Source organism: Nuphar pumila, chromosome 3, assembly GCF_984573655.1.
Source record: "Nuphar pumila chromosome 3, dmNupPumi1.hap1.1, whole genome shotgun sequence".
Lineage (NCBI taxonomy): Eukaryota > Viridiplantae > Streptophyta > Magnoliopsida > Nymphaeales > Nymphaeaceae > Nuphar > Nuphar pumila.
In genome coordinates, this window is record NC_143251.1 from 32,122,358 (window position 1) to 32,136,903 (window position 14,546).

At 39.1% G+C, this 14,546-nt stretch overlaps 1 protein-coding gene across 2 annotated transcripts; it reads left to right on the plus strand.

Annotated features, from left to right (window-relative positions):
- The first annotated feature begins 290 nt into the window (after positions 1 to 290).
- LOC149842503 (F-box/LRR-repeat protein 10-like) lies at positions 291 to 10,841 on the plus strand. Of its 2 annotated transcripts, XM_090001459.1 has the most exons (5): positions 327 to 580; positions 671 to 876; positions 994 to 1,087; positions 8,858 to 9,094; positions 9,206 to 10,841. In XM_090001459.1, exons 1-5 carry the CDS (start codon positions 368 to 370, stop codon positions 10,274 to 10,276), a joined length of 1,821 nt encoding a protein of 606 aa, XP_089857585.1. In that variant the 5' UTR covers positions 327 to 367; the 3' UTR covers positions 10,277 to 10,841. The 2 variants fall into 2 exon arrangements, with proteins under 2 accessions (XP_089857584.1, XP_089857585.1); XM_090001458.1 differs by having other exon boundaries at positions 291 to 580; positions 8,858 to 10,841.
- Positions 10,842 to 14,546: the final 3,705 nt, after the last annotated feature.

Here is a 14,546-nt window from a genome sequence, read left to right on the forward strand (position 1 = left end):
AAAATTAGTTTTTATTAATTAAAAAAATAAAAATTCCTTGTGCTTGTGTCTCATTTGTGGACAAGATTTTGAACCCGCATCCGGTGTCCTCGTGAGAAAAGGCCAGCCCCTACACGAACCGACCCATGTTACGAGCTGGTTTGGGTTGGGTCCATCTACCGGACCCACATGAGCCAAATGGACGTTGGGTCTTTGCCAATAATGAGGCAATAACAGCCGCACTATAATGCCCCCATGATCAATTGCTTCCAAAAGCAAACAAAAGCGCATGTGTACTCTGAAAACGAAACGAGAGGTGTGTTTACTCTGTCATCCTCCGAGCCTACCAAGTACCTGAGAGAGAGAGAGAGAGAGAGGAAGAGGGACGATGCCTCGAACTCCGTCCGGCGCCAGCGCCGGAGAAGAGGAGGCACGTCCGGAAACGGAGTCGCTGTGCCTGGAGATGCTGCCTCAGGCCCTGCTTCAGACCGTCATGTCGAAGCTCGACGTTTCCTCCCTCTGCTCCGCCGCCGCCGCCTGCAGAGCCTTCAACGCCTCCGTCTCCCACGCACTCTCCTTCCTCCCCGCCTTCCATCTACTGGTACCTCTCCCTCTCTTTCATTTCTCTCTTGCTTTCTCTCTTCCGCTTTTGATTTTTTAGGGTTTCGTTTCATTTCGTTTTCTTTATCAGGAGATCGCTCTGAAGCCGGAGATGGTCCCTCGGTTGCTGCCGCTGAACCCGTGCCTCAGGAGCCTCAAGCTCGACTGCGCGCGCCTCGACGATTTGTCCATCGCTCATCTGGTCAAGCCGTTCCTGCACGAGCTCTGTCTGCAGAACTGCGACATGTTCAGTTCGAAGCTTCTCTCCGAGATCGGAAGGAATTGCAGGGATCTGAGGTCTGTTTTCGATATCCGTATCTGCCCTTAGTGCGCCTTCTTTTGGCATAGGCGAGGTATTTGCGGCGATTGTGATCGTGCACGGTGTTGTTCGTTTGCAATGTGTTTGTTCTTTAGGTCGTTGTCTGTAGGGCTTCTCGCTGAAGGGCACGACTCGCTCATCCATTGCTCGGATCTCGAACAGTTGCTGCGGGGATGCTCTAAGTTGGAAGTGAGTAGGATGAATATCTTTCTCTGACTCGTCGTTGCCTTATTCTTTCCTTTTTTCTGCTGATTGGATGCTTCTATAGTTGGAGAAACTCTTGAACTCTAAACCATCCATCCTTTCTCTCCCTCCCCTCCCCTCCCCACCTTTTTTTGGGTAAAGAACATGCAACCGTTCCTCAACTGCTTTCATACAGCTAATTGGTACAGCCCAAGCATTCGAAGCTAACTGATTGGACTTCGAATTAACTGCGGGATTATTGCTTAAAATTTTTGGGAAAACAGGATTTCATCCTCAGGTTGTTTTTCTTAAAAATAGATAAAATTTCTTCCATGAGGTTGGCAATAATCGACGTTACCTGTTATTTGAGAATCTGGATTGAACAAATATTTGAATAACCTAAATGAATCAAAATGAAATAGAAGCACGGTTTATATCATATGATCTTTCATGTTTGAAAACGGGGACGTGTCCCAAGACTTGGGGATTTGTTTCTTTAGTTTACAACTTATATAAAGTTAGAGGGTTTGAACTGCAATGTTTTGTCAGAATGAACAAGAAAACAGCATGAAACTTGAATGGGTCAACTTGAACTAAGTGTATTGGAAGCAAAATTTATCTTTCATTTTGGAGGGCTGGTTGGGGAAGAGGTGAGTATATTTAGTGAAGCATTTAATGGTAGCAAATTTTCAGAAAGGATGAGAGGGGTTCTTAAATACTTGGTCATGCCTCTTCTGAAAGGCTCTTTCCTAAAATTTCCATTGGGTTAGATGTGTAATACCTATGAAAGAGTATAATCGTGTTTGTTTGCTCTTTGTTCTTTGCAAAGAGGGTATAGCTTTACAAATCAATATAAACAAACATCTTATCTTAGAGTAAAAGAAAATTAAAGCGTTTGCACTTCTTGCAATTTAAAGAGCAAAGTAATTTTTGTAGGCATCATCTTCCTAAATTGGAGAGATAATATGGTAAATGTGCATCTTGTGCATTAGAACTAGAACAAACTCTCAATGGTGCAATTCTCAGAATTCTGTTGGCTACATATTTATGTAACATGAGTGCTTCAAAACACCTGATGTACCTATTATTAGGGATGTCAATGGATCAGATTTTATCCAATATCTGACCGAATCCGAATCTATTTAGTTGGATTTGGTAAGCCAAAACCATATCTGATTATAATCAGATGCGAATATTGTTTCGATTTTTTTGCTACCAAATCTGATGAATATCAGGATTTGACTGATATCCAAATCCGTTGAGTATATTTAGTGAAGCATTTAATGGTAGCAAATTTTCAGAAAGGATGAGAGGGGTTCTTAAATACTTGGTCATGCCTCTTCTGAAAGGCTCTTTCCTAAAATTTCCATTGGGTTAGATGTGTAATACCTATGAAAGAGTATAATCGTGTTTGTTTGCTCTTTGTCCTTTGCAAAGAGGGTATAGCTTTACAAATCAATATAAACAAACATCTTATCTTAGAGTAAAAGAAAATTAAAGCATTTGCACTTCTTGCAATTTAAAGAGCAAAGTAATTTTTGTAGGCATCATCTTCCTAAATTGGAGAGATAATATGGTAAATGTGCATCTTGTGCATTAGAACTAGAACAAACTCTCAATGGTGCAATTCTCAGAATTCTGTTGGCTACATATTTATGTAACATGAGTGCTTCAAAACACCTGATGTACCTATATTAGGGATGTCAATGGATCAGATTTTATCCAATATCTGACCGAATCCGAATCTATTTAGTTGGATTTGGTAAGCCAAAACCATATCTGATTATAATCAGATGCGAATATTGTTTCTATTTTTTTGCTACCAAATCTGATGAATATCAGGATTTGACTGATATCCAAATCCGTTGACATGTAAAAAACCAATTATGGTATGAGCTTTTCACTGTCCGGATCCAAATCCGAATTCGAATCCGTTTAGCCAACATCTGATTAGTCGAGTATGGTATTGGCTACAACTGATCTGAATCCAAACTGTTTACACCCCTAACCTATGTTGACACTGATATTTTTTGGGTGTTGGTTGCTTGGGACAATTAGACTGCTTTCACACACAAACAACATATAGGATACAATATGTACTTCTATGCATGTTCTCATATTTTACATTCTTTTCTTCATATTTTGGTGGGGTTTCCCTTTGTAGCCTCTCTCTCTCTACACACACATGCGCAAAAGCACACACACACATGGTGCTCAGTTTACATTTAATCACCTGAAGTTTTGTAATTGTGAAATAGATGCTCAAAGTTTGATAAAATACCTCCAAAAGGTGTACTGGTTAGTGTCTGCCCTTTTATTGAATGAAAACCATGAAGTTGAAGGTAAATTCACAATCTCATCCTTTAATGTTTAATTTACTGATCTGCTCTAACTTTTATGCTTAGATGCTCAACTTTTCACGAAATTCCTAAAACAGGTTAATCTCTGTCCAATTTCTAAATGAAAACTGTCCATCTGGAAATAACTCACAATTTCATCCTTTAATGTTTGAGTTTCGTACTAAATCTCATTTTAACATGTATTTTCTTCCTTGAGCTCTTTCTTCTCTCTAAGGCTCTATTTGAAAATTGTGCATTGAACGGAGTTTGTGGATTTAGAAAAGTGAAAGCCCTTAATTCTTGGAATAATTTCCTAAAATAGCTGAAATAAGTGCCTCCATTAATTTTCATCCACTTCATTATAGGTATCACTTACTACACATAATTGAAAAACAAAGCGACTAACTTACAACCTATGTCACATAGATGAGGGTGCGGATACAGGTGCAAATGCAGCAATGCGGCACTTTAAAAAAACTTGAGTGCAGGGAGGGTATATATATAACTTTTAACAGTTTTAAGTTAATACTAATGAAATAAAAATAATTATCATATCATCAATTCATCATGCATAAATTATGCAATAAATCAAATTAACAATCTACAATTTCTATTCTCTATCAATAAAAAATAACATCACAATTAAATCAACTTAAATATAAAATTTGTATTAAAATAAAATTCATAAAAACAATATAAAATTTGTATTAAAATAAAATTCATAAAAACAAAATTGGACGAACTCAGAATCCAACCCAAGCTTGGGTTCGGTTCTGGTGAACCTAGGTCTGCGTTCACCAAACCGAACCCTGTTGGCTTGGTTTTGGTTCTAGTGATCCTAGGTTTGGGTTCACCATAGCCTCTTTTGGAGCAGCCCTAGGTTCAGCCCTTGCGCCAATGAGGGGAGGAGAAGGAAGAAGAAGAAAAAGAGGAGGCGGAGGAGGAAGAAAAGGAGAGAGAGATATACCTATTTCACCTCCTCCTTGTCGTCGTCGCCATTGTCGAAAGAGGAGGAGGGGTCCGGGGGTGTGGGGAGGGAGGGGGGGGGATTGCGATTGTGGCCTATCACCCCCCCCCCCCAAATTTAATTTTTTTAAATTGGACCAACAATGGACTTAGTCAAAGTTGATCGAGTCCATTTTGGACAAATATAACCTTGGGTGCGAGTTGATTGCACCCAAGGGTATTCGGTGCAATAAATTTTAATATTTGTCGCACCCGCGTCACGTTGTGTTGCGTCGATGTGGGTGCGATGACCTTTTTAACGAGTCCATGTGACAACTTACAACTTATTTTTCTTCAAAATCTTGGGTTTTGAAGAAAAACAAGTTATAAGTTAGTTGCTTTGTTTTTCTAATGTGTAGTAACTGATACCTATAGTGGCATATATATCCTAAATTAGAATTTAGGAAATGTTTCTACAATTTTAAGTTTTTTTAACACATGTTTTTGTTTGCATTTCTTGTTGACAGATACGCCCCACCATGGTGCCTAGGTGCCCTCTTAGTTCCTTTGACTATATATGGTGGATTTGGTTGGTCATTGCTTGATCTAAGATGTGCTTCTTGCATGTTTCATGGAGAACAATGTAACCCAAGTTCATCTTGACATTGAAGGTTTTGCAATAGCATATATTTGCTTGTAGAGAGGAGCTTTTAAGGAGTTCATTCTAAGAGGCCAAGGAAGCTAAACCTTCTTTTTTGCAAATACTGAGATTCTTAGTAAACTGCAAAGTTAGTCAAGTATGCTTCCTTGAGGAAGAGGGGTAGTTTGAATAATCAATTGTTAAGAACTTGTGAAGATATGGCATAGGTTTAGCACTTTCTTCCTCAACTACAAGTGGTATAAAATAGAGTTGCCAGTCGAGGAAGCGGGAAGCAAAGCGGGAAGCGAGGACCTTCTAAAATTTTAGAAAGCGGGAAACATAGGACGACTTAGAAGTGAACCGAGAATCGTCTCGGAAGCGAGAAGGGAAGCAAACCGAAGCGACTTAGAAAGTGAACCGGAAGTGAAGAGGGAAGCGACCTAGGATTCGAGTGGGAAGCGAATAAGAATCGAATTTTCCTAATATTGGGCAAAAAAATTTTTTGTTAAAGGCTCCAAACCCAAAGAAAAGAAAAAATTTGCATCCTAATATTGGGAAGCGAGTGGGAATCGTCTGGGGAGCGAGTGGGGAGAGAAATGGGAAGCACACACTTCCCAATCAAAATAGCCGCTTCCCTGTGTGTTTCGAAAGCGCCGCGTTTCACTCTTTCGAAGCGCATTTTGGAGTAGCGTGCTTCCCTAAGCCCATGGGCGCTTCCGGTAACCCCGGTATAAAAATGTAGTTGTTTGCGTTAATATTTTTTTCATACAAATGTCTTTTAAGAAAAAACATTTTATTTTAGTTGTATACTTATATGTTTGTTAATTTTATTTATTCTCATAATAAAATTTTGACTTAAACCTTACTTTTCTAGAGCCCGGCCATATGGATGGGCTGCTTACCATACTAGTATATATAATTTAAGAAAAAAGATTACAGGCTCTCGTTTTATAGTTAAATGTGACAGAAGGAAGAACAAAATGTGGCAAGTGAGAGGGGAAAGAAGTGAGGCAAAACAAGCAATGAGAAGAAAGATCAACAGTTCTCAACTATAAGTTGAACAATCACTTTGGCATGACATGGAGAGAGAGAGAGAGAGAGAGTTATGCTGAGCCCCAATAAAATGAAGACGCTTATATGATAAAAAATAATAATAAGTTAATCTGTAAAATCCTTGAAGTTTAAATGGAAGATTGCTAGGCTCTTCTTAAAACTAAAACTCGAAAGGAGATTTGGTGCTAGAGATATTCATTGTCACCATGTAATCTATACATGAGAAGACAAAAGACAGTTTATAAAATATTCAGAAGCTTCTTTACTTTTGAAATATTTGTACACCGCACATGAAGTGTCCAACACTTGAGATATCATGTCCAAGAGTATCAGACACTTTGAGGTTCAAAACTAGCTATGTCCGAACCATGTCAAGAAGTGTCAGTGTAGGACACTAACAAGCTGGGTCTTTAGGAGTGTCCAGGTAACACAGGAAGGAACTGTAGTTGATTCAGTATTGTCACTATGATTCAGGAAACACCAGGTGTGAACCAAGAAAGGGCCATATTTAACACAACCCATTTATGAATGAAAAATTAGATATGAAGTTGAATGGAAGAAATGACCTAAAGTCCAGCCTCTCAATTGTGTGGACCTGTAGAAAAAAAATTCTTCCATTAACTTGCTTCAACAAGATGAAGAGCTGATAAATTACCATCTCTGAAATTTGAGAATTGTGGAAGATTCCACCTCCAGATTAATTTTCAGCAAGATTTCAAGCTTGTCATATTCAACTGTGGAAGGTTAGGAATTTCCCTTTTGCTGTCGTGAATAGTATTTGTAACTCTTTGTTGGAAGTCCTAGTTTATAGGTAGTTAAGAGGGGCCATCTGGGATATGCCCTTGACCAGAGCCCTCAGGTTGGATTTTTTTTTAGATAGGCAAGCTGGGGTTAGGCCGACCCCCACCAGTTATACAACCATACCGTTGGGATTTGAACTTGCAATGTCCCAACACAAGGTGACGTGCACTCGCTGCTCCTACCAGACAAGCGGAGCCCCCGTTGAATAAGATATTATGCAGGTGTCTGAATTTTAAGTCTGAGGTTACTCATGGAAATGTGTAGGTCTTTTTTGGTTCTGGTTCCTAAAGAATCAGATGAAGGCATTTCTTGTTTCAGTATATCTCATTGTTAGACAGTCTTTATAAAATTATAGTAAAGATGCTTACCGATATATTATGCAGGTGTCTGAATTTTAAGGTTACTGAAGGAAATGAATAGGTCTTTTTTGGTTCTGGTTCCTAAAGAATCAGATGAAGGCATTTCTTGTTTCAGTATATCTCATTATTAGGCTGTCTATATAAAATTCTAGGAAAGGTGCTTGCAGGGAGGTTCATGGATGCCTTTTTTTTTTAGTTTTACTTGGAGAAACCGCCCCAGGCGCAGAGACCTAACCATGCTGGCTCAGCCTGCCGTACTACGGTCTATGTCCATGTCGGCGTAAAACTCTGAGGGCTTACCCCTCGACCCCAGGGAGTCGCCAAGCTTCAGCTTACGCAGGGGGATCATGCCCATGGGATTTGAACCTAGACTGCCCGTCTAACAGTCTAGGCCCCATCCCACTACGCCAAACTCCTTGGGTCTAAGGTTCAAGGATGTCTTGTCTCACATAATGACCCACAACTAGAAAGCATTTGTGGTAGGTAGAATTGTTCAAGAATGCAGCCTCATTGTCAATGAAGTTCACTCTATTCAAGCTAACGGAGAACAAACATTCATTCTCAAGCTTAATTTGTAGAAAGCTTTCAAATCAACAAGTTGGGACCTTTTGCTCTTTTGCCTGGGCTGCCAATATGTGTCCTATAACTACCACATGGAGAATTCAAATTTATATTTCTTCAGCGCATAATTAAACCTGGCTTGATCCAGTGCATATAGAGTCCTAAATTCTCTTTCAAACTGATCAGCCTGGTCTCACCTCTTTAAACTTTTAGAGTTAAGCTTTTCCAAATATCTGTCATTGGTAAACTGGATTATGGCTTACTAATCAACATCTAAACCAGCTTGCATGGAGTCTTAGAATGTTCTTAAATCATCTCAGCATAGTCTTAGTTCTCTACGTAATTGTGATGGTTTTTTCTGTGTCATGCACAAGTTGGATCAAGTACATCTTGCCAACATGTCGTGCCTACAATATCTGGAAGTATCATATGATTAGCAGCTTTCATCAGAGATGAATGGATTGACCACCGATGCAAATAGTTACTGGATTATGGATCTTCTTGTAGTCACATATATTACCTGGTTTACCAAGATGCAATTAATTGGGATAATGCACGTCTATATCCTTAGTTTGTTTGGTGTCAAACATCCAAACACTTGCACCGAGTGGTTCAGAACTTATAATATACAAGACTATGTAATCTTGCATTCTATAAAGCATTGTGTTATAAAACCAAAAAAAATCTATATGATGATAATGTTATGCGTTCTTGAAATAGGCATACCGATAAGATTCATGTATGTGGCTGGTGCATCCATTCATAGGTATCTTGCTTGTCCTAGCTTTCCATGCTCACGAATAACTTTTGTTTATACCTTCGCTTTTTCTTTCTATTTAGAAACCATAAACTTAGTCTGCTAGTTATGAAATTTGTATCTGCATGTGTGTTCTGGTTTTATATTGGAGTTCTCTGCGTGAATCTATATGCATGAATCTGTTTGTGCGTGTGTGCAGGAATCTGTGTGTGTGTGTGAGCGTGAGCGCGCGACACTTCTTACTTCATGCTAACTTGTTAGTTTGATGCCTTATTATTCATACCGAAACTAATCTATTTTGCATTATCATGGTTGGTGCAGTCGTTGACTTTGTTACTTAACATGTCAACATTTGTTGGACACAATTTCTCACAAGTCTGGGCATTGGCATCAGAAAAACTAGCTGTTCTGGAGATTGGCTTTATTCTGTCAGGAATGGTGAGGGAACTTCTGAGTCTGAATGTGGATATTCAACGTTTGCCGAATAATGCAAAGCCAGCCATTTTCCCCAGTCTTCAGAAATTATGCCTTTCTGTGGATATCATCACAGACTCTTTGGTCAGTACAATCTCCGGGGGCCTCATGTCCCTTTCTCATTTGGACCTTCGTGATGCACCTATGATAGAACCAATTGTAAGCCTTGACCTCACTAACTTTGGAATACAACAGATTAATCAAAATGGAAAACTGAAGCATCTTTCAGTTGTTCGAAGCCAAGAATACCTACTGACCTACTTCAACCGAGTGAATGACCTTGGGATCCTCTTAATGTCAGAAACCTGTTCAGGTTTGGAAAGTATTCATCTTGGAGGTTTCTGTCGAATCACGGATGCAGGCTTCAGGGCCATCCTTCATTCATGCTCTAACTTGCATAAGCTTAAGGTTTGTAATGGAACCCAACTAACTGATTTGGTATTTCATGACATCTGTGCAACCTCTCTTTCTCTAACATATGTCGGCTTGAGATCATGTAAGTTGCTAACTGATCTTGCCATTACACGATTGGTCTCAAACAAGGATCTCTTGATTTTAGACTTGAGAGGTTGTCATGGGATTGGAGATGATGCTTTGAGGGCTATAAGTGGTCTTTGTAAGTTGAAGAGTTTGCTGTTAGATGGATCCTATGTTAGCGATACTGGTTCATCTTATATTGGTCATGGTGCAGCTTCTTTAGTCTCATTGTCTGTACGGGGTTGTGCTAGACTAACAGATAAATGCATATCTTCTATATTCACTTCTTTCAGACGTTCTTTGCAAGTTCTCGACCTCTCTAACTTACCTAATCTAACGGATGATGGAATTCTGATGCTGGTAAAAAGTGGAGTTTTCCTTGCAGAACTGCGATTGCGGGAGTGCTCATGTGTAGGGGACACTTCTGTGATGGCTTTGGCATCAATGCAGGTAGAAGGTGGAAGGCCTGGAAGTTGTTTGCGATTACTGGATCTTTACAATTGTGGTGGCATTACCAAGCTAGCATTCCGTTGGTTCCAGAAACCTTATTTTCCCAGATTGCGATGGTTGGGAGTTAATGGGAGCATTAATAGGGATATGGTTGAATCTCTGACCAGAAGCCGCCCCTTCTTGCACATTGCATGCCACGGAGAGGAGCTAGGTTCCGGCTGTTGGGACTCATTCAGCAGTTTGTGTGGGAGTGAGTATGAGGAAGTAGATGAACTAGAACAGTGGCTGATAGGAGAGGACTGGGAAGAAGATGAAGAAATGGAAGATGAGTTTGTCTGACAAGTTTTAGTTGTGGTCTAACCTTGTTGCCAGACTGGCTTGGTCATGTTTAGCCTGGGGATCAAGTGCACATCTCATGGATTGTACTTGGGTGGAGGCTTAAAGAGATTGTGGTGTTTGGGGAATTGATTCTTAGTGTGCAATGCTGATGTTGTAAGGGTAGTTGGTGCCCACTGGGGTTTAGATTGCTGCTGTTCAGTAAGTTAAAAACATCTCTTGAAGCTAGAGTTTATGCATGATGCAGGTGGCTCAACCTGAGTTGTATAGAGCGCAGATGGCTTACATTTCAGTGTCTAGACATGAATGCCCCGTGTGACTAGGAGTCCTAATCGGTGCTGAATCATGACAGACTTTGCTTGGCTGAGTGCAAACCTTATTTGGATGTCGATGGTCATTGAAATTGTTGTTGTATCTTTAGGCTGATTTATTTTAACCATCCTTGCGGAACATGCTTCCCAGTATTTGTAATCTTCGTCACAGATTGTTAGACTTTATTTCTTTGCAATGATATTCTGTTATAGTGAGTATAAAAAAAAAGACAAAAAAGGATACTGTTATAGAGTGTAAACTTGCTACTGCTCATGAAAGAGTCTGCGACCTCATGCTTTTGTAGGTACTGTCAAATTAAAACTAATCAGTGATGGTGAATCCACCATGGCTATACTTTGCATATCCAGATTGAAGCGGACCTTGATGATAGGAATGCTTTACCGAGTGCCTTCGAATCTGTTTGTACTTGCCAAAATGCATGATTTCATTCTTCCAATAGCAAAAGTGAAGTGTTGGAGTATTTGCAACCAGGTTCTGTTTCATCAATTTTGAACTTTACGAGATATGCCTTTATCTGTTTGGAGCGGTTTGGTTTAAAATGCCCGGTGGCTTATCATGGAGACAAACAAATGTTTGGAACTAAAACATTGTCGACACAAAGAGATTGAATAAGGACCATTTCATGAAATATCTCTCCATTGTGGCCTTCAGTAGAAACAGTTGAAAACGCTGTCCTTTAAAAATGCTTGTGGCTTCATACTCATTTTCAAAAAGTTTGAGGCAAAATTATATTAAAAAATATGTTATGGCCCGAATTTGATAAGATGGTGCAGATCTGAGTTTAAGTATCCACATATCTTTTCTTGCAGGCAGTGAGGGTCGTTCAAACTTAAGTAAGACCTATAAGGGTGATGTGGTAGCTAAGGTGTTCTCGTCACGTATGAAAAAGTTGATGAATACATGTCCATATTAGAAGAAACAAACGCATGACACTTGTTCACGCCAGAAGCAAGAAGAGCCACTTTCATAGGCTTCTTCATTTTTTTTAAAATTAATTAGTCATTGATTAGTTAGAGTTTTAATTATTTATCTTTCTTAATTGTTTATGAGTTTTAATTAGTGTAGGAGTTCCGATAGAGATGAGCTTTGAAGAGCCTCTCTCTTATTAAGTTTCTTATTCTTAGTAGGTCACAATTAGTTTAGAATTGAACTGTAGGCTTCTACTCTATAAATAGAGGGTTGAGGTTCCTCTTTAATACAATAAAAATATATTGAAGTTTGTCAAGCTCTCTCTCTCCCTCTAGTCATCCCCTCTTTTTCTAAATGATTCTCTCTTCTCTCCAGACGTCTCTACTTTCCACTGGCATCACTTCTCTCACGTCTTTCTTTCTCTCATCTTAGAGCTCATGTGTGGATCATATTCATGGATTTGGTCATCCACATCTGCTAAGTGCCCAAACCCTTGTTGTATCTTTGACGTGCAACAACTGGAGATCCTCTTTATGTCATGCTATAATCCTTGTGAGGATCTCAGGTTGAACAGTTAAACTGGCCAACTTGATAGTACATTGCTTGTTTGTAAAGGGTTTTCACTCAACAAAGTCCTCTATAAGCTTATATCCTTTCTTCACAAGACTGACTAAAACACTGTCAGACTTTTGACTAAAGGCATCTGGTATGATATTTGGATGTTTTGGATGATAGAAAATGATAAACTCATACTTTTTGATGAATTTCAGCCAACGCCTTTGCCTCATATTCAGCTCTATGCGAGAACATGTACTTGAGACTGTTATGATCCATAAACACTTCAAATTATTCCTCGTATAAGTAGTTTCTCCATATGTTCGATGAAAACACTACGACTGCTAATTTCAAGTCACGGGTTGGATAATTTCATTTATGAATCTTTAACTATCGAGATGCATAGACAATTACTTTATTATTTTGCATAAATAGACAACCTAGACCTATTTTTGAGGCATCGATGCACGCCATAAAACCACCTTGCCCAGATGGTAAAGCCAATACATGCACGGTTGTGAGCTTCTTCTTCAGGATTTAGAAGCTTTCTTCACACTTGTGATTCCACTTAAACTTAACTCTCTTTCTTAAGAGTTTAGTCATTGGCAAAGCCATTCAAAAAAAATCTTGGATAAATCTTTGATAGTATACTGCCAAAATGAGAAAGCTCTTGATATCACTAACGTTCTTTAGTTGTTTCTAGTTTAGCACAACATCCACCTTGGCGGGATCTATAGACATTCCATCCTTTGAGATCACATGTCCTAGAAACATGACATCTTTGAGCCAAAACTCGCACTTCAAGAACTTAGCGAATAACTTATGTTCTTTTAGTGTTTCTAAAATAATCCTCAAATGGTCACGATATTGATCTATGCTCTCGAAATATATCAAAATGTTATCAATAAAGATGATCATAAAAATATCTAAATGTTGTTGGAATACCCGATTTATTAGGTCTATAAATGCAGTTGGCACATTAGTGAGTAAAAAAAACATCACTATGAACTCATAATGCCCATATCTCTTTCGGAAAAGCGTCTTCAGAATGCCATCATCCTTAATTCATAGTTGATAGTATCCAGACCTAAGGTCGATCTTTGAGAATACCTTGGTGCTTTGTAATTAATCAAACAAATCATCGATACGGGATAACAAATATTTATTTTTTTATGGTAGCTTAGTTAACCATCTTATACTCGATGCATAATCTTATCGATATATCCTTATTTTTCACAAACAGTATCAGTGCTTCCCATTGTGATATACTCAGTTAAATGAATCATCTTTTCATAAGCTCCTGAAGTTGCTTCTTCAACTCTTTGAGCTCTGTAGGTGTCATATGATATGGTGCCTTGAAAATTGATGTAGTTCCAGACAACAATTCAATATGAAATTTCACATCACGATGTGGTGGAAGTCCTGGTAATTCCTTTCGAAATACTTTTAAAAAATCTTGTACGATCTTCAAATCTTTGATTGACATGATTTTTAGCTCTACCATGGTGACACTGATAACAAAAGCATTGTATTTTTTCCTTACATACTTCTGAGCCTTTAATGTGAATATAACATGGTCCTTTAGAATAGGTCGAGAAAGCTTGAACTTCACCTTGGGAACTCCTAGTTGAAATAATACAGCTTTTCCCTCTCGGCATAGAACATTGGCACGATACTCATGTAACCAAGCTATATCCAATATGACACGATACTCTGTCATGTCGAGTAGGATCACATCAGCGGGAGAACATGCTTTAACCACCTAATACTATGTCTATGTCGGGTGTATATGTTACACAAAATAAATTATATCCTATAAGATTGTATACTTCTAGTGCATGATTCAATGGTTCAATAGGTACATTCAATTGTTTAACAAAATTCATCGAAATAAAATAATGAGTTGCACCACAATCAATAAAACTAAGGTTGCTTGACCAACAACTAGAATGGTACCTTGCACCAACTCACACTTTGTTAGTTGCTCGACTGAGGTAGCATAAACATATCCAGCCACCTTTTGCTGCTCCTATTGTGGTTGTTGCTGCTGTGAGAACTGTCATCCTCTAGTAGTTCTCCTCATCTCATCTATCACCTTATTGTGGCACTCATGGGCATAGTAACCTAGTTTGCCACAGTATAGACAACCTACCATTTCACAGGAACATGGTTGTCTAAAGTGGGACTGGTAGCAGTTCAGGTACATGGGGTTCGACTCCTAATGAGGCAAGGTGCTCTCTTGCTACTTCTGCCTCTTGTCATGTGGGACAAATGTCTTTCATCTGATGTTCTTCTAGAATAGTGGTCACTGTACCCGACCACTAGGAAATGGCGTCTTGTAGCCCCCACCATTTTTAGTTAGCTTCTTAGTCGGTCCTCCCTTGAAGCGATCCCATTCCTTGCTCAGCAAGGTTGTTGTTGCTATGGCATTGGAAAAGGTCGAAGGCATGCTGGTCATTACTCGGTAACAGAGTCC

Coding starts and splice junctions, on each gene's coding strand:
- LOC149842503 (XM_090001458.1), top strand. CDS start 368: ATGCCTCGAACTCCGTCCGGCGCCAGCGCCGGAGAAGAGGAGGCACGT. Junction 877..993: donor AGGAATTGCAGGGATCTGAG/GTCTGTTTTCGA, acceptor TTTGTTCTTTAG/GTCGTTGTCTGTAGGGCTTC. Junction 1,088..8,857: donor GGGGATGCTCTAAGTTGGAA/GTGAGTAGGATG, acceptor TGGTTGGTGCAG/TCGTTGACTTTGTTACTTAA.